Genomic DNA, 21,411 nt, shown 5'->3' on the forward strand with positions numbered 1-21,411 from the left:
AACACGTTAGCTTAACGTTACATGTAAGTAGTAAAACGAATAATCTAATTCAGGGTATGGTCAACCAGGTTCTGAATTAATTTAGGAGTGAAATGCGAATGAAAGGGTTGAAATCAGTAATCGCAAGGGTGCCCCCAAATATTTTTTTCTATTCGCACAGGCTATTTTTTGGCGCAATATGCGACGCCCTCATCGCACTGTACCAACTGTGCGCCTGTTTTATTGCAACACTACCATCACCGACATCTAAGAAGGGAGATCCCCCCTTGAACGGCCATTCTAAGGTTTCTCTCCTCCACATTGCCTGTGATGCATTTTTTCCTATTGCTAGGTTTTAGTGAGTTTTTCCTTACCTTCGCGTGGGGTATGTCTGAGAGTGTTGCATTTATTTAAAATCTTTTGGACTTTATGGTGTTTTTGTGTTGTTCTTGATTTATTGTGATGTTTCTTCTTGACTTGTTTAAAGAAGACGTGTCCGGCCCATGGGGACATTAATGACTGCTGTCGGGCCTTACAAATAAATTTGATTTGATTTACTTTACCGTTACATTTGGACTCTGGTTGGGTGTCAAACTTATTTTCATTGTACTGTACTTGTGCGGTTATGATGACAATACATTTTACTCTAATCTAACCTAATCTAATCCTGTGGCACACAAAATCCTCAGGGTGCAATATGATTCTATTATTATAGGTTTAACATCAAAACGACAACCGAGAATCATGTTGTAACTAAGAGCCGCAGTACGATAAGGTTGACAGGTCTGAGGCACCTGGCCTGTTCAGTACAACAGTTTGATCACTCTTTAATCATAACGTTAAACAGTGACAATAGATCTAGAACTACTCTTCATTAATATTTACCGTCTGTAACTGCACCTCGTCACAACACCTCTCACGTCCTCTTCTTGTTGATGAATCGAACCTTTGCCAAATCCAGTCGGGAGAGAGGGAAAGTGTAACCTATTATTATTGTTATTGTGCTCCTAACTCGGTACTCGATCTGGCCGCCTCCTTCCTGACGGCAGGAAAGGCCACAATCTACTTCTCTGTAAAAATCACCTGTAAAATCATGGATTTCTTTTCAGTACGAACTGACTTCAGCCTTTTGCTAAGAATGACAACACAAACACGGGTACAGTAAGGTGGAGTTGCTGCACATGCATTAAAAAAATAACCCTCAAATAATCACCTTCTGTGGCTATTATCTACATATTGACTGCATCTGCTGCAACAAGTACCGGTAACTTTGTTTTCAATCAGAAACCACACACCATTCATTCAAATAAAAATATCATTGATAAGACGCATTTATTTGTAGATAAATGACAAAAGGCATAAAAAACAGAATGTTACAAAGCTATAAAAGATTAAACAAAATAAAAATTTAAGATATATCTAAACAAGTCCCCGATGTCCCCGTCCTCTGCTCTGTCTCACTGTCCCTCTGTCTGTCTCACTGTCTGTCTCACCGTCCCTCTGTCTGTCTCACTGTCCCTCTGTCTGTCTCACTGTCCCTCTGTCTGTCTCACCGTCCGTCTGTCTGACCGTCCCTCTGTCTGTCTCACTGTCCCTGTCTGTCTCACTGTCCCTCTGTCTGTCTCACTGTCCCTCTGTCTGTCTCACTGTCCCTCTGTCTGTCTCACTGTCCCTCTGTCTGTCTCACTGTCCCTCTGTCCGTCTCACTGTCCGTCTGTCTGTCTCACCGTCCGTCTGTCTGTCTCACCGTCCGTCTGTCTGTCTCACTGTCCACCTGTCCCTCTGTCTGTCTCACTGTCCCTCTGTCTGTCTCACTGTCCCTCTGTCTGTCTCACTGTCCCTCTGTCTGTCTCACTGTCCCTCTGTCTGTCTCACTGTCCACCTGTCCCTCTGTCTGTCTCACTGTCCCTCTGTCTGTCTCACTGTCCCTCTGTCTGTCTCTCTGTCCGTCTGTCTGCCTCACTGTCCGTCTGTCCGTCTGTCTGTCTGTCTCACTGTCTGTCTGTCTGTCCCCCTCAGTCTGTCCTCGGTCTGTCAATATTAACGGAACGTGTTCATTTCGCAGATTCATTTGAACCATAACATGTTAAAAAAGAAAAGCTAACACAATCTAATCACATGAATCACATTAAGCCCTTTTTGAACCGAACTGCCTCTGAAATAATAATTTTGAAAAGCCAGCGCTGTGTGTCGTCGTGCGAAGCATCCTGGTCCCTCCGGAGACGCGAGGCGCGGACCAGGGGGGACCGGGGGTCCATTACACAACGTTTTCTGAACCGACGTTTTTGGATGAAAACCAAGTGTCGCGGTCGACGGACAGCCATTCCCAATTTGACTGCGCCGTTTTACAGGCTAACGCTATAGCTATATCTTCTTCGCTAATGACGGGGTGGATAGCGGCGGTATATATCAACGGTATCTTAACCCTTTCACTGCCACACTACAGAAGGTTAACCCTTTACTATCACACTACCGACGGGTAACCGTCGGTAGTGTGATAGTAAAGGGTTAACCTTCTGTGTATTGTCAGTGAAAGGGTTAACCGTTTTGGTAGTGCGGCAGTGAAAGGGTCTAACTTGTGTATATCCGAGTTGCTGTGTAAACATGTGTTGTTTACACACGTGAGAGTATCCTGACTAGTGGTAGGCGTAGCGTGTAAACGCGCCGATTGAGGCTTGGAAAGGTGAGGCCGCGCCGTCCGCCGCCCGCCCGCCCCGTCACTGTGCTGCGTTGCTGCTGGCCTTCTGGCTCTCCTCCTTCCTCTTGTTCAGACCGCTGAAGTACTTCTCCCTGAAGGCGTTGTGTCCCTGGTAGGGGCTGAAGTCCGACAGGTGGTCCACGACATCAGACTCCTGCGAGAGAAAACAGAAGAGAAGGAAATAAATGGCTGCATTTAATATAAATCAAATCACATCAAATGTATTTGTAAGGCCCGACAACACACGTTAATGTCCCCCATGGGCCGGACACGTCTTCTTTAACTGGTTCTGTGCCAAAAACGAGTATACTCGTTATTGGCCGCCAATCTAATAACGCGAACAACGAGTTTACTCGTTTTTATGATCGTTATTTCCTTTATTCGCTATTGGCATTCATAATTCATCCAGCAAGGCTGTGGGAGCTTCTGGACTCGGTCTGATATTGCAATGGCTCAATACCGCCGCCTGGTGGATTTCGGGCGAGTTGCACTCCACTCTAAACCGGATGGGGCGCTCTGTGCATCGGGGAAAATGTTCCGGGCAGAGCTATCTTGTTATGTGGATCCAGACAAACACTCGAGTGCATTGGATCGCTTTCGAGACGCAAGAATCAATATGCTTTCGGCGTTTATTGCGTCGTACAAGCGGAAAATGGACCTAGCAGATCGAAATCAAATAATTGGAATATTTTTTCTCCAGACTAATCGGCCACAGGTAAGAGGAATCTAACGTTAATTCCAGCTCGATTGTCCATTTATTTCATTGCAATCCATCTGATCAACGTATGTTGTACTAAAGAAAGCAGTTACTGACAATCAAGGAATTATAAACAATCCCCCCCCCTTTCCTTCACGCATGATGGAGCATAATGTATACCGATCATATGAATTTACATTTTTTGATATAGCGTGTATAGGAACGAAACGCCAATAGATTACGTATAATATGCGTCGGGTCAGGGCTCCAGACTCACTTTTTACATTGGTTGCACCAGTGCGCCTAACTTTTTCATTTAGGTGCACCAGAACATAATTTAGGTGCACCCAAAACATTTCACTGCGCCTTTTGCCGCATATACCGATATGCCCTACTTTGTTTACTTGTTTTATTGCACAATGTCGTTCTATTGGATTCTTATTATATATTACTATTGTATTATGCACATCGTTGCGGGCAAGACCCCCCGCATTTCATTGTATACTTGTATGCCGTGACAAATAAAACTCTTGACTTGACTTGCAATAATACATTTTAAGTGTTACCTTTACCATTACCTTTTTTGTCAGTTCCCATACACATTAGTAATTTCTTAGCACTTTGATTGCCATGGGTTAAATTCATGATATACCATAGATTGCCAGCTCTATTTGTCTATGGAGAAGTACCCCTTCTTTGCATATGGATGAGCACTTCCTGTTTGGGGCGCCCCTCCCTCTTGGCCGATCTGCCGATCGGCCACCAGATGGCGCTCTCGAACCGTTAGACAGTTGGTGGGAGCCTACCAGCACATCTCAGGGCTCCGGAAAGAAAATATGATTTCGATCACAGATTTTTGAAATATTGATATCAAAGACGAGTTACGGCGTCCTCGGCACCTTTAGCATGGCTCTGAATGACGTGAAAAAGCGTTTTCCGGCAATCAAAGTTTAAGATGTTATGTAAATTATTGTAAAAAATAACATTGTACTACAGTTAGCTCACAAAGTCCAATCCTTTACTTTTTTATGTCTATTTTAACACATTCAGCTCAGCTCCAGTTAGAGCTGTCCCCAAGCCTGTTTTTGGGATTCGAACATTCACCAGGGTTTTTCAAACGGATGTTCGAACCATCGTTTTTAATCATGCAAACAATTTGCTCCTAAATAGGGAGGTGTAGTCTGACGTCACTTTGTGTACAGTCTTCTAATGTACAGTCTCCTCCCCATCATGTATATATTCTCTGTTAGGATCTATGGTTAACAGTACTGTATATTTGCATATCGTATATTTATTGAGCCGTACTGTATTGTACCCATTCTGCAATCTGTTAAATAAAGTTTTCGTTCATTCACCTCCCTCTGGTATTTTATGGCCACATCCGTCCGCAATACTCGCAGAGTCTTGACTTTAGGCACATAGCGATTGAATGAAAACTTTATTAACAGATTGCAGAATGGGTACAATACAGTATGGCTCAATACACACAATTGTTAAGGGGATGCAGACCAGAGAAAGACGTTTGTCTTGTTTACATCAGGGTCCCCCATTTTAAATTCATAGTGAACATTGCTGCGGTTGAGTAGTAGTACCTACTTACTGGTCACGGGAGGCTTCAATAACGTTTGAATGATAATCCATTTTGTGAACACATTTGTTCATTCTACAGAAACGCACACTTTTGGAATAGCAACATGTCTTAAAATGTAGTTAATTTTCCTACATTTAAACTTAAGTTACAATATTGGTTAACCCTTTGACTTCATGAATCCACATAAATGAGAGCTTAATGATTAGTATTGATATCTTCTTAAAAAATAGGCCATACCAGTGACTCTAGCTAAATGTCTCGTATGAAATTATGAGATAAATGAGAACATTTCCAACATTTGAAAAAAGACAGCAGACTGACAATGTACCTTTCTTCACAGTTCTTCAGGAAGTAGGAAGTAGGAAGTGATGTCACAATTTTTTCAGAATCGGGATTTTTGTTAAGTGGTAACACCGGTGACATGACACCAGGGGACAGCTATTTCCATTATATTATTTATAATATTTAGTTGGTATTTAATTTTTTTATGTTAGCCACTTCATACATGTGATAGTGGTGTATACATTCTTGCATTTAAAATGGGAGAGAAATATATTTGTAAACTCTAAATATGCCCCTAAACCTCAATACATGACATTGGGGACAAGCACTTTTCTTGTACTTGGAATTTTAATTATATTAATCAATATAATTGATTAAAAACAAATATTGCCCAATTCTTGCCTCAAATAGGTATAATTGTTCAAAGAACATTTTACATTATTCAAATATATAAATTAAATGTGACTACAAAGTCTGTTTAAAGTGTATGCTTTCTGCAAAGGCTGGGGACAGAAAAGTGTGCGTTTCTGTAGAATGACCCGACGGCTCCTGCTACCTTAACGTTAGCTGCGCTCTAACGTTACATAGCTTAATTAACGTGAATTAAGAATCTTGACACATACCTGTGTAACGTTAAGCAGCTTGTGTTCCACTGGGAAAGCATCACTGCATACACTTTGTTTAATCCAAACGTCCATTCGGAAATGTTGTATTATGAAACCAGTATGAGACGATGTGCTTATTTATCGTTTCAATTCGAAATTCGTTTATGCTCATTTACAGTAGTTTAGCCCATCATTCAGCGAATACGAATTTCAGGGTGATGATCAGAGCCAATCAGAGGCAGATCGGGGCTGGTATTTTTCTTTTTTCTTTGAGAGCGCACATGGCCACTGGGGGGGGGGGGGGGGGGGGAGAAGACGCTACATACACACACACACATACACACAGACAGACAGACAGACCTGCTGGGAGCACCAGTGCGACAAGAGAAAACATTAAGTCGCACTGAACTGATTTTCGGTCACACAGTGCACCTAAAATGGTCGCACTCTGGAGCCTCTGGAAAAATATAACGTTCCCACATCTGGAACGATAGATACCCAATGTTGAATGGGCCATAGTAATGTCGATATAGCTATAATATTTAAAAAGTTATAGCCCTGCAAAGAAGGTGAGCGACTCCATAGGCTTACAGCACTGGCAGAGAGTGGTATAAGATGGGCAAACTGCGTGGCAGACAATGTGTTAAGGCCCGACAACACACGTTAATGTCCCCATGGGCCGGACACGTCTTCTTTAAACAAGTCAAGAAGAAACATCACAATAAATCAAGAACAAAACAAAAACACCATAAAGTCCAAAACATTTTAAATAAATAAAATAGATAAATGCAACACTCCCAGACATACCCCACATGAAGGTAAGGAAAAACTCACTCAAACCTAGCAATAGGAATAAATGCACCACAGGCAATGTGGAGGAGAGAAACCTTAGAAGGGCAGTTCAAGGGGGGGGATCTCCCTTCTTAGATGTCGGTGATAGTAGTGTTGCAATAAAACAGGCAGAACAGTTGGTAAAGCATGCACTCACAAGCGTAATGAAACACAGATAAGTGCATGCAATAGCAACTGAACATATAGCAGCTTTTATCCAAAGCGCTTTTACAATTTTGTTCCTCACAGTTTTACCCGTTCACTCACACGTTCACACATACCGACGGCAGAGGAGGCAACCAATGCGAGGTGCCGACCTGCTCGCCGGGGGAGGAGTTAGGGGTTAAGTGTCTTGCTCAAGGACACTTCGACACGTTGCCCCGGGAGTAGTGGGAATCGAACCGGGAACCTTCGGATTACCAGACGACTGCTCTACCTCCTGAGCCACTGTCGTCCCTGAGATATTCCTTTATTGATGCCCTTGGGGACGTTTGGGCATCATAGCAGCATGGGGGAGGGGAGGCACCGGTATGGGCAGGGTAATACTAGAAAGACATAAATGTGACAGAGTCCAGCAGTTCGTGGCACAAGTCTCCCACTGTAATTTTTACAGATTATGAAAGTACAGAATGTAAGCTTTCAAATGATGTGTCATACATTGATATTTGAAGAAGATATGCTTATTTGAATCTAGTTTAAACCTCAAGTCTCAGAGCAGAGAAAAACTGAGAAAATACAATCTAAAGTTGTAACAATAGAATCAGACTGAAACAACGTTTTTTTTTTGTCCACTGATTATCTGCAGACAGATCAGTAGTTTGTACTTCTCAGACGTTTTGTTTTGACGTGTGTTTGACTGTGGAGATGATGTTACATGCCGTCATTGTTTCTGTCTTTCCTCTCCATTCAGAGAGAGAGCGAAAACCTGTGGAGTATGATGTCATATCAATAAACAAATACATAATGTAATGACAGCGTCGGAAGCCAGGACTATTTTCCAGGGATAAAGCTACATAGGGAGGTCAAAACGTTTCTCTGCCGTCACCGCGAGCACAATATTTATTTAAACAGCATACAGTATTCCACCTCTGTGAAAACTGTCTACAACATAAAACAATCAAAACGTTAGTTCTTAGTGGTGAAATAACGATTTTGTTACAGCTACTTCTTGTAATCACTGGACCCCGCTGTAATCCATTACCATCACTCGTGGAGCTGTAGAGCTCACAGAGGGGTGGAAATAGCAGAGAGAATGTCCGCGCCGCTTTGGCTGCATCAAATTCCTAATAGGTGATGGTGCACTCACCGCCGTTTTGGTTAAAAACTCAAAAGTCCCAAACGTAAATAATAACCTGTTTTCACACGGTTGTAGTGGAGACTTGGGGCGACGTTTGGATGCAAAAAAACTTTGGCGTTGGCTCCTATTTAAGAGGAGTAGCCATTTCGACAGGCATTTCTCCAACAAATCGTCAACCGACAAACCCTGTGGTGTCGCGAAGGAGTTGTCTGTTCTACCAGTAGAAAGTATCGTCTGGGACTTTGGCTTTTTGTGAGGGGACTAAGGAAGTGGCCCGAAAATCGCTATAGCCGAAACTGTGTTCTGAATAGCATTGTGGGCGGATTACATGGCGATCGCCTTGGATATTATGAAAAAGACAAAATGGATTATATGGATGATGATTATGGACGATAAGGTGCGTTTCCACCAGACTATGTTGGACTCAGCACTACTGGTAAAACGTAAAAAATAACTATAATCAAACCGACCGATGAGGAAAACCTATTTGGCTCTGTCTATATAGGCTGGCCCGAGCAGACTATAGTCGATGAAGAAGACAACGGACGAGGGCCACCTAACGTCATATGTATTGATCCTGTTCTGATTCAAGACACTTGGACTCGAAGTGAGAAATGGAGTACCTCTAAAACAAAGGTAATGTCTATTTTACATCTACTTTACCGAAACCCCATCCTAAAACATGCTTTTGTATGATCGCAGCGTCGGAAAACGACCTACCCCCCACCCCCCCGGCTTTGTGAAGAAACAAGGTCATGTGTTTACCTTTGACCTGGCAATAATATAGGTTTCAGGCGAGCAGCCACAAGATTTGTGCATACGCTGCACAAAACACACTATATCTCACAATCTAGAAAACCAGCCTGGATTATTGTGAAACGGGCCAATGTTTAGTGTGGTATAGCGCACAAACGAAGGTATGTAGAAATTAACTGTTTCATCCATGTTGGATTATAAATAGTGCCTGTCAAATGAGCCATACTATTGTCTCCATAGCTATAATATAGAATATACGATGGGCCCACAAACATCGTGAAAATGGTCAATAACACTGGTGCCAGGGAGTAAAGATGGGAAAAGTGTGGCAGTCAATGAGTTAAACTGTGTTCTGAATAGAATTGTGGGCGGAGCTTCCATTTGATTACATTAAACTGTGTTCTGAATAGCATTGTGGGCGGAGCTTCCATTTGATTACATTAAACTGTGTTCTGAATAGCATTGTGGGCGGAGCTTCCATTTGATTACATTAAACTGTGTTCTGAATAGCATTGTGGGCGGAGCTTCCATTTGATTACATTAAAATGTGTTATGAATAACATTGTGGGCGGAGCTCTCATTTGATTACAGAGCGGCAGAACGTTTGACCTGCCTGTACATATTCAGTGCTACAATAATAACTAATAAAGAAACATCTTGTGAGTCTACACTGTCTACTAATTTATTCAATGTCTACTAAACGAGGCCATCAAGAATTCTTGGCACCCTCTGTAAATATGAACAAGAAAGGTTGTGGGGAAAATGCTGTTGTTGTTTATCAGTTTGATCTGACGCTCAAAATATGAGAGAAATCTAACCTTTAATCAAGTTTAACTTGTTCAAAGAAAAAGGTTTTATTTTCTTTTTAATCAAGAAGTAATTATTTTCTTCTCAAAAAACATGCATTTCACAATCATTAGCAGCCCAGGAATGTATTTATTTCTGAACATAATCTAATAGTTGTATAATGTGAACATAATCTAATAGTTGTATAATGTGAACAGAATCTAATAGATGTATAATCTGAACAGAATCTAATAGTTGTATAATGTGAACAGAATCTAATAGATGTATAATGTGATTCAACTGATTTTAACTGTTTAAAGTCCAGTCAGACTCTTGTGTACGTTGCACTCCCGTCTCCCGGCAACAGGAGGGCGATGATGCTACAGTACCCCCCCCGAGGGCCACCCTAATAAACAAACACACCTCTGATTGTATATGAATATGAACCGACATAAACTGATCGACAGGATGAGGGCCAGCGGGCGGTTTGGCAGAGTGATGGATGGATGGAGAGAAGGAGAGAGAAAGGCCAGCTGGAAGCGATGACTCCACCACTACGGTGCCTTTCATTGCCGACACCTTCTCCCGGCACCACTGCGGAACTGCCAGTAAGGCTGAGACCACTTATCGATTTATCGATAACTGCGTGAAATCGATAAGTGGCATTTTTTATATATATACTTTATACTACACTAAAATACTAGGGGCTAAATCCACAAAGAATGGATTGCACGGAGCAAGTTGCACCCTTACTTAAAATTCATTATGAATTGAATATGATTACCCGTTACCTGTTTATTGCACAATGTTGTTTTTTATTGGATTCTATTACATGTTGTACCACTGTATTGCACATCGTTGCGGGCAAGACCACCCGCATTTCATTGTATACTTGTATGCCGTGACAAATAAAACTCTTGACTCGACTTGAAATGGGGGACCCTGATGTAAACAAGACGAAAGTATTTCTCTGGTCTGCATCCCCTTAACAATTGTGTGTATTGAGCCGTACTGTATTGTACCCATTCTGCAATCTGTTAATACAATTTTCATTCAATCAATCAATCTGCACGGTGATTGATTGAATGAAAGTTTTATTAACAGATTGCAGAATGGGTACAATACAGTACGGCTCAATACACACAATTGTTAAGGGGATCAGGGTCCCCCATTTTCAATTCATAATGAATTTTAAGTAAGGGTGCAACTTGCTCCGTGCAATCCATTCTTTGTGGATTTAGCCCTAGGTCTTGTGGCATGTTTTAGTTACAACATCCCGATTACACGTAAATTCAGTTGAATTGCAACTCTGCATTCAATATGCAGTGCACTCCTCCATCACATCCAGAGACCAGACTATAACATGAGAAGGATCACTGTGGGGAAATCTGTAACACTAAAGATGGCGGCAACGACAAAGAATTGCTGCAAAATAAACATACATTTGTTGTTTAAATTTTTATAAACGTTGGACCGGTACTACATAAGACTTCAGGCTATGGAGCCATTATGTGGTTCAACTCCTACCTCTCAGCTAGAGCTTAAAAACAGGCATCTGGCAACCAGTAATAAGAAATGTGAGTACACAAAACTTTTACTTCGGTGTGTTCAAACCTGTTACTCCATTTCATTAGCACTCAAAGTGATTTTTTAAGAGTTATCTTTCAGTTATCTATCTTTACCAGAATCATGCATGTGCTATAAGTATAATAAAATCGCAAATTACTTTGGGTATGCAAAAAAAAAAAGGCCAATTTTTGCCGGATGCTTAAGAGGTTAAGGAGCGGTACCATTGTTATTCCTACAGTCTAAGGTGCTCCGGAGATATTAGGTTTAAGGAGTGGTGTGCATGTGCATATGATTCACACAGTACCAGTGTCAGTTGTCTCAGTGAGTGTGCGTGTGCATATGATTCACACAGTACCAGGGTCAGTTGTCTCTGTGAGAGTGTGCATGTGCATACGATTCACACAGACTCTATGGCAGTAATTGTCTGCTCGTCAGACACAAAGATGGATTATTTTCCACACGATGTGAGATTATTATTAAGACATCTAGCGTGTCGGAACAAAATAAATGATCCAATCGCAGCCAGATGGTGCATTTCACCACAGAGACACACAAAGCCACTAGTCAAGTTTAAGTCATTCAGTCAGTCAGTCAGTCAGTCAGTCAGTCAGTCAGTCAGACAGACACCACAGGGTCACTGTCCGGCCGCCTCTCTGTGGGCTCCATCTGTATTGTATATTCCTCTTTTACTGACTTTTTTACTGACTTTTATACTGAAGCACACTCTCAGGGGCTCATACAGAACCAAGCATTTCACCATAAAGTACATGTATTTTATTGTGACAAATAATAAACAAACTTGACATTGCAAAATGAAATTCAGGGACTTTCAAGTACTTTCCCAAGCACTATTTTTCATTTTAAAAGGGCATTTAACCCTTTCAGTGCCACGGACGACATATCTCGTTTTATCAGTCCCCCCATTGAGTGCCCACGACGAAAAATATCGTTTTATTTTTTTATTAGCGATCTGAATTCATATTTCATCAACCGAGTCTCCCGTTGGTACACCAGCCCCTACAGGAGCTCAGATTGGAAAAAAGCGCCCCCTATCGTCTATCCCTGTGTAACTGCAGGTCAGTCGCTTAGACTGACCTGGGATCTGTAGATCTCTGGGGGGGGGGAGCCAACTCGCTCCTTGTGCTGGCGAGCAGTCTGCTCAAAAGGAATCTGCTCGCGGGACGGAAATCAGCCTGGATTATGTATTTACAGGAATCAACACTGTAATCAATAAGCGTGATCGATATTTGGAATGGCGATCAGGAATTGGAATAATCTTTTTGGATAACATCTGATCTCAGGTAAGGAATCTATTTTACCAGTCTTAGGATAATCAGACCTGTTTTCACGGAGATATAAGCTTTTGCCCCATGTGTATGTACAGTTTCCCCCCCCCCCAGCCCAACCCCACCTACCAAACCCCCCCCCCCTCCATCCCACCTACCAACCTCCTCCAATGTACAGTTTCTTCATCAAATGTATGTACTCTCTTTTTTAGACTATTTTTGTATCACAAACAGTACTGTATTTGTAAATCTGGTATGTCATAAATGTATAGATATAGCAGTACTGTCTAGCTGTATGTCATTATGATTAATTGAAAATGGGGGACCCTGATGTAAACAAGACGAAAGTCTTTCTCTGGTCTGCATCCCCTTAACAATTGTGTGTATTGAGCTGTACTGTATTGTACCCATTCTGCAATCTGTTAATAACATTTTCAATCAATCAATCAAGCATTAAAACCAATTTCCGACAATTATTACAATGATCGGGGGCCGATCACATGATTTTCAGAAGATCGGGAGGAAAAATCGGGAGGACATTTTTTTTTATTAATTAATTCTTTTATTCAACAAACATGACCATGTTCACGTCTTAAACTCATACTGAGGCCTTAGTTTTGGTTTTAAATTACATATCATCATTCCTTTATTTATTATCGCACAGAGCAGAAGAATTTGCCAAAACAAACGCATTTCCTTTGATTTACACCGTCGCACGACAATGACATATGCCGAAAATAGCAGACATACAAGCTCACAACACATCACTCCCGCAACACCGGCAGGTTATGTCCACCTGATGACATAGACAAAATGTCAGAAGTTTGGAAGCATTTTAAAATTGAAACCGAAGCCAGTCCAATAGCCAGTTGCAATGTTTGCAAGGCGGACATTCCGTGTGGAGGAAAGAACAGAGCTGCGTTCAACACGACCAATCTAATATGCCACCTGAGAAACAGCCACAAACAACAACAAAGGAATGGGGGAGGCGGCTGGTGCTTTGCCAAACAGCTGTATTGATTGCAATGCCTCGCTTGAATGAAGTTAACGTTTGCCTGGATAACGTCAACATTCGCTTTGTGAGGATTATCGTCAGCGTTTCAGACCAAAATGGAGCAAATCATTACGTAAGTCGAACACTGTGAATTTATACTAATGTGCAAACAGATTGAAACTTTGAATATTTCTCGTATGAAGCACATTCTCAGGGGCTCAGGGTGAATGTAATGTGAGCCACCACGCTCAAGGGGCTATTGAGGAAACAGAGGGGCTTGTATCGCTTTGCAGTTTCTGACAAAAATGTGTCAAATCTGTTACTAATGTGAAAGATCAGATCGGGAAAGATCGGTATCGGCAGATACTCAAAATCACATGCAGATTCACGCACACGCACACTTCTACTTTGTATGACGATACTTATGAGGACCTTCTGTTGACTACATTCATATCACAGCTGTATTTGCTCTGAACTAGAAAAACAGCTTTTTCCTTTGATGCTTCCAACACCTGGAACGCCCTCCGACTGACTCTGAAGCTGAAGGTTTTTCCAACACCTGGAACACCCTCCAACTGACTCTGAAGCTGAAGGTTCTTCCAACACCTGGAATGCCCTCCGACTGACTCTGAAGCTGAAGGTTCTTCCAACACCTGGAACGTCCTCCAACTGACTCTGAAGCTGAAGGTTCTTCCAACACCTGGAACGCCCTCCAACTGACTCTGAAGCTGAAGGTTCTTCCAACACCTGGAACGCCCTCCAACTGACTCTGAAGCTGAAGGTTCTTCCAGCACCTGGAACGTCCTCCAACTGACTCTGAAGCTGAAGGTTCTTCCAACACCTGGAATGCCCTCCGACTGACTCTGAAGCTGAAGGTTCTTCCAACACCTGGAACGCCCTCCAACTGACTCTGAGGCTGAAGGTTCTTCCAACACCTGGAACGCCCTCCAACTGACTCTGAAGCTGAAGGTTCTTCCAACACCTGGAACACCCTACGACTGACTGAGGTTCTTCCTGCATTTAGAAGTATGATCTCCGACCCACCTGTGTGTCAACTTGTAACTGTCTTAGGTGTTTATTCTTATTTATTGTGTCATATTTATCTATATGTATGAAATTGCTGATAAATTGTGTCTTGTTTTGTAAAGTCGTCGTCTCTGTAAAAGAGGGTACCCTCAGTGTCTCACGAGTTGAAATAAAGGTGTTTGAAATTCAATTAAATTCTTCTGAGTAAGTGAGGTATATTTTAATCTGTTCAAAGGAATTGTAAGTTAATACATTGATGGAATGTCAGTTAATACTGCATTGATAGTATTAGATAGAATATTAGTTAATGGTTAAATACTACTGTGTGTGTCAGAGTCTGTGAGACAGGGCCCATTTTTGAGAAGAACAGATGGCTGCAACAGGGTTTCCGTTGTCCGGTAATTAGTTTTTTTTACCGGGGAAATCTGTTGAAGTCCGACATATTTTAATATCTCCGGTCATAATGTCCTGTGAAAATAATTCCCTCTAAGCACAATTTGAATTGTATTAAAATAGTTACATTTGTTTCATTGTTGCTTCACCAAGCAGGTCTAATAATGACAACGATGTGTGTTCCTATATCATATCACGCGCACAGCAAGTTTCAATTTCAGTTCCTGGCATTTTTAACCAGTGGAGAAAGGTAAGAGAGATTTCCCTATTGTTTTTCTTATATGAATTATTCAACCTACGTTAATAAAACATACTAACCTGGTGATCAACTACAGTTTGCTGTGAACATTATGATATGTGTGTAGTGTTCTGATAACGACTATTGGTGAAGCGATGTCGAAATTAATTTGGGTTAGGCAGCTGCTGCAGCGCGACCTGTGGTTTGCTGATGAGAATGGCGGGGCGGGAGCTTGATGCTGGATTAGCGAGAAGCATGCAACTGCAGAACCGCAGATCTCACAGCTGTGCCCGCACAGTGCAATACTCCAATTCAGCCATTGGCAATCCAGCCATTGGCAATTCAGCCATTGGGTGGGTGGCGCTGCTGAGCGGTCCCCAGACCGGACCTGAGAGCGCCGCTGGCTCTGCAGTTGCATACTATTGGGATTAGTTTATCGCTTCGTTGGGAGGCGGAGATAGTCATTGGTTTCAGCGATCACGCAACGTTTAGATTTCAGTGAACCCCACGATAATGTTGCTGTCTCTCTCTGCCAAATTTCTCAGTTCTTCGCTTGATATAATTAATACAAATGTCCAATATAACGGAATTCGTTAGCTCATAACGTTTTTATTATAACAGACTGCTGTTTAATGTCGGGCCGACTGCCCACAGACACCTATTTGATTTCAAGTCAGCAGCAGCACGGAGTCTCGAGGGACTTATTTTATTTGGAATATAATGACTGTATACGCAAAAGTAGCCTAGTTTTAAGTTAAAATATTATAAATCTACATGCCTTGAGGATGTCATTCTTTATATAGCCTGCCTATCAATTGTTTTTAAGCTCAATAAACTGACCGGAATTTCTCACATTTGTCCGGGAGATTGAAATCTTCCAGGACAGGAGACTGGCACCAATATTTTCTAACGGAAACCCTGGGCTGCAAGGAGCCATCTTTGTTATTTTAGGGCCGTGCAGCTTTTCAGCCAATTCCTAATAAGGTAACCATAGGGTCGTAAATAGCTATGTTTATGACAGAGGTAGTCAGTATAGTTAGTTGGTTAGAAATGTAATAATATGTAAATTAGAGCCAGCTAAACAGAGCTGTGAATGGACAGTATAATAGGGAAGTATCATTGATTAGGCCAATCATTTTGGAATAGGAGGGATTCCATGTCAGAAAACTTTCCATCTCTGCTCCCTGCTTTTTTTACTCCTGGTTCCTGCCTGCTTTTGATGACCTGACATGTGTGTGAGAGTTTTAACTTAGCCTGAAGTCAAATCGTGACTTAACTCATTGTAAACTGAACCACATTTTAATTTGTATTTTTAATAAAGCAACTTCTGATATTAAGAAGTATCCAGAGCTCTTTTCCCTACAAACAATATTCTAGACCATCATCGACCATCAGAAGATACTGCCATAAGTCAAATTAAATGACGCCAGGGAGATCAAAAGTTCCCGGCGCCTGTGATATGAAGTGAACAAAGCGTAGCGCTACGTATATATATACAGCCTGGAACCAGCAACCTTTTATTCTGGACCAGACCAACCTTAAAACCTTTCACTGCCGCACTACCAAACGGTTAACCCTTTCACTGCGACAATTCACAGGTTAACCCTTTCACTGCCACACAACAGCGACCGTCGGTTGGTTGTGAGATAGTAAAGGGTTAACCTTCTGTCGTGTGGCAGTGAAAGGGTTAACCCCCCCCCCCCCCAAAAAAAGGCCCATTCTCAAAACGTGAGGAGAAAATAATGACTTTGTATATCCGGAGCACCAGACCTCCGCTCCTCACAAGTAATGCAAGTGTGCGCTCAAGCAAGGCGCACGCACAAACATACATGAAGGAGCCGCACAAACATACACGAAAGAGCCGCCACATGAGATGCTGCGGCCACAGAAAGTCACGCAGGAGCGCATCGCAGGAGACGAGCGGGTCAGTCGAGGCGCACTCTGCACGTTACACATGGTGGTGTTTTTGTGTCGCTGTGCACCGCCGCACGTAGATAAACACATAACAAACATCTCCTCGCCGCTCGCAGGCGACGGCTTAGCGGATAAATCCATGTAATCGATCATAAAACCACGTCCACCTGCAGACGGGACAGCACTTAAAACCATGTGTTTACAAAAGCGCCGTGCTTCCAGAGAGACCGAGAGGCCTGTCTCTCTGGGGCGGGGAGCAGAGCCATAGATATATATATATATATATATATATATCACTAGATGACTTACCCCGCGCTGCTGGCCAACGGAGACCGACGTTTGCCACATGGCGGCCATCTTGCGTGGGAGGAGCACGCCCACTCATAACATGCATGTCTATGGTGCATGTACTATTGAAATAACCATAGCTTTTTTTGTATTATCTTTTTCCCCCTTCTTTTTCCGCTTTTCTCCCATCCCAATGTTAGTCGTTATGCGAATTCCCAATCCCCTTCCTGGTCGTTGCTCACTCTACCCCCTACCGTCGGTCTGGGAGGGCGAAGACTAGTATCACATGCTTCCTCCGACACATGTGTAGCCAGCCCACCACTTCTTTTCACCTGGCAGCGCAGACTCTCCCTGGGAGAGTGTAACGTGTGGAAGGTCACTACCTCCCTCCAGATCCTTCCCTCGCTGTGCAGGCGCCCCGACCGAACTGTAGGAGTCGCTGTTTACAACGACCAGGACCCACCCACGCCGGCTTTCCCACCCGCTGACACTGCCAATTGTACCAGTATGGACGGTCGGCCAAGCCGGAGGCACCACAGCTGGATTCAATCCAACTGTCTCTGTGGTGGTAGACAGATGCTTAGTTCGCTGCGCTACCCGGCCACCCAGCTGGCAAAATGTTCAACCGTTTGGTTTGTTAAAAACGTCAGAGATGTAGTGATCATACTGCATAGACTTTCATATGATTATTTTTTTTTTAAATGTAAACAATTCTTCCAAGCAAGAATCATACCACCCATCAACTCCCCACCCGCTAACTCTGCCAATTGAGTTAGTATGGCGGCCGGCCCAAGCCGGAGGCAACGCCGACAGCCGGATTCGATACCGGTGTATCATGCGTTGGTGACGAGCGCAATGTCCGCTGCGCCACCCAGCCGCCGGGTACCGTTCACATTTGAACCGATACCGGTACCTGTGAATCGATACCGGCACCAAACGGTACCTTTTTTCGGTACTTTAGTCTAAAAACGTCTACCTACCTCAGTTGTAAAAAATTAAATAAAAATAAAAACTTCAAATGATTTATTATCATTATTATTTATTTAGAACAATTTGTTAATATATATATAATATTGCAGCGAGCGTTATTAGGCTGTTCCCTAAGCCTAATGCATGCACAGAGAAGAAAAGGGTATGTATCCGCTTGTCTAACTCCAGGGTAGATGGCAAATAAGCGAATTTCCCAAAAAGTTGGTGTGTTCCTTTAAAGCTAGAGATTCTCCCCTCTGTTGCAGAGTTTAAAACCTTGATCTCCAACCTTTGTCAATCAAGTTGTATGTGTTTTAATTTATTGTTATCCTTACTTGTCTCATTGTTATGATTCTATATTCTGTGTGATTTTATATGCCTTTTTTTTGGGCTTATTTCTGCATGAACACTCAACATGAGGGAAACCTCAGTTGCCTTTCGAGTTTAAATAAAGGTTTGAAGTGAAATGAAATGAAACACACTAGGGCTGTCGCTGACTAAGGATTTGTATAGTCGACGACATTAGCCGATAATCGACTATTATTCGACTATGAAAAAATAATAATAATAATAAATAAATAAAGTAGTGTTTCCCCTGAAAAGATATTCAGCAGCGGTGCTGTGCCTCTTGGGGGGTCCGGGGGCATGCTTCCCCGGAATTTTCTTTCTTTTTTTTTTTACATTTTAAAGTTAAATGCATCAATCTGGTGCACTTTGAGAGCAAAATAAAGAGGCTAGATCTATGATGAACTTTGTGCTCAAACACAAAATCGACTAGACTGCAGTGCTTTCTCCCTGCAGCCTTTTCCTCAGGTCAGTCTTTTACATTAAGCACCCCCCACAGCCCAAATGAAATGCTGAATGCATATAGGGGAAACACTGAGTATAATATATATATTATATATATATATATATATATATATATATATATATATATATATATATATATATATATATATATATATTTTCTCATCATTCCATTTGGGCTGTGGGGTTCTTAATGTCTGAAGGAGTCGACTGAAGGCGTCTTGTTCTCTGCGAAAGCATGCAATTGATCCACTGATGGATACATCTTGATATATGTCTAGTGTGTTCATTAGACGGGTGAAATCCTCTTTCAGTGCCTCTGTGCCTGTTTTAGCCTCTGGTATGTGCACCATTAGCGTTAGCCACGCTTCTAGGCTTCTAGGCTTCTTTGCTTTTGGAAAGAATGATACATTTATTTATTTATTTATTTATTATTATATTTTTTAATACAAAATATATATAATAAAAAAAAATTGCATTCGACTAAGAGGTTGGCAGTCGACTACGGCTCCTTTCGATCGCTTAGACTATTCGACTAATAGGGGTCAGCCCTAAAACACACACACACACACAGACACACACACCTCAGGCTTCTTGATCTTCTCCATGGTGATGAGGCGTCTGGAGGTGTGGCTGGAGAGGGTCTGCTCACAGTTACTGACCAGACACAGGCAGGGGTGGAGGGGGAGGGTCTCTTCACAGTACCTGGAGACACACAGACACCGTTACTGACCAGACACAGGCAAACACACAGACAGTTACTGACCAGACGCAGGCAAACACACACAGTTACTGACCAGACAGAGACACACACACACACACAGTTACTGACCAGACACAGAGACACACAGACACAGTTACTGACCAGACAGACACACACACACATACACACAGTTACTGACCAGACACAGACACACAGTTACTGACCAGACACAGAGACACAGAGACCCACAGTTACTGACCAGACACAGAGACACAGTTAATGACCAGACACAGAGACACACAGACACACAGTTACTGACCAGACAGAGAGACACACAGACAGTTACTGACCAGACACAGAGACACACAGACAGTTACTGACCAGACACAGAGACACACACAGTTACTGACCAGACACAGAGACACACAGACACAGACACACAGTAACTGACCAGACACAGAGACACACACAGTTACTGACCAGACACACAGACAGTTACTGACCAGACACAGAGACACACAGACACAGTAACAGACCAGACACAGACACACAGTAACTGACCAGACACAGAGACACACACACTAGGGCTGTCGTGGTAACCGCATCACCAAAAAATTTATAAAAAAAAAATGTAAATCCCATATGGGGCCGTCATAATCATTTTAACTCGGTTCATTTAATGACGATTGCGATCGTGCGTCCGCTTTCCAGTAGCATGAGCTAACTTCACGTTTCCATACAGTTTACAACTCACCAATGAGATCAGGATTTATTTTCATATCCCCGGACTCAAGCCCCCAATGTAATACCTTTTCCTGTATTAATCTGAACCGTAGTAGAGTACAGGGGAGCGTTCTCCCAACACTCCAGGGGCGAGGTACCGGTCATGTAACGTGCTTGTTATAACTAGCCGGACTTCGGGGTAATTCCCTCTGTAAGGTGGTGACAGTAGACCAGGAAACCGTTCTCTCGAGGACTGGGCATTTATTTCCGTTTGCAGCTCTCTATTCTTGATGTTATTGACTAACGTTACACCAGAGCATATGAGCGGCGCGGAGCGTGTGGATTTTGAAGTGAGCGCGGAGTGGGTTTTAAAATGGGTCAGAGTGACTTCCGGAGCAAGAGCTGTCCTCCGCTCCGAGCCGCTCAATGCACACGATCACACAGTGGTTTAAACTGATGTAGGGATTAAAGCAGGCCAAGTCATATTCTTATTTTAACCTCCACTGTATTGTTTTTTTTAATAGCGTTAGCGTTTTAAGGGAGCCTACTTGTAGAGCCTACTGTCCTGACTGTGACTATAGACCCTACTGTTGTGGTTGTTGTGCCAGGCAGGGAGGCTATGTGCTGGAGAGCGTGAATGCAAGTCTTGTGGCTAGCAGTAGCTTCTGATTGATGGCGAGCTAGCACCCTTTTCCCATTACTTTGAACCATTAGGGCTGACCTTCGAAGCTTTTTTTGGCAATCGAAGCTTCGGGGGCCGAGCTTCGATTTTAATTCGAAGCTTCGAAACGTTTTTTTTTTTTTTTTTTTTTTTTTTTTAATCTTATGTTGTGGGACTTGTACAGCACTTTGGTAAACTTTGTTGTTTTTAAATGTGCTCTATAGATAAAGTGGATTGGATTAATGAATTAAGTAGCCCCTTTCGTGACTGTGATGCAGCCAACAAGGTTTCACTCAGCTGTGTGATTTAATTCAAGGT

General features: G+C 42.5%; 1 protein-coding gene across 1 annotated transcript in view; it reads right to left on the bottom strand.

Annotated features, from left to right (window-relative positions):
- Window positions 1-1,280: 1,280 nt before the first annotated feature.
- trmt11 (tRNA methyltransferase 11 homolog) overlaps window positions 1,281-21,411 on the bottom strand; it is a 70,505-nt gene continuing 50,374 nt past the window's right edge. The window contains exons 11-12 of the mRNA XM_084308335.1: window positions 19,591-19,711; window positions 1,281-2,831 (exon numbers count right to left, since the gene is read on the bottom strand). Coding sequence (XP_084164461.1) covers window positions 2,697-2,831; window positions 19,591-19,711 — 256 coding nt within the window. The 3' untranslated portion in view covers window positions 1,281-2,696. The remainder of the gene's footprint in view (window positions 2,832-19,590; window positions 19,712-21,411) is intronic.

The sequence above is a fragment of the Notolepis coatsorum genome, assembly GCF_963971535.1.
Source record: "Notolepis coatsorum genome assembly, chromosome: 2".
NCBI classification, from domain to species: domain Eukaryota; kingdom Metazoa; phylum Chordata; class Actinopteri; order Aulopiformes; family Paralepididae; genus Notolepis; species Notolepis coatsorum.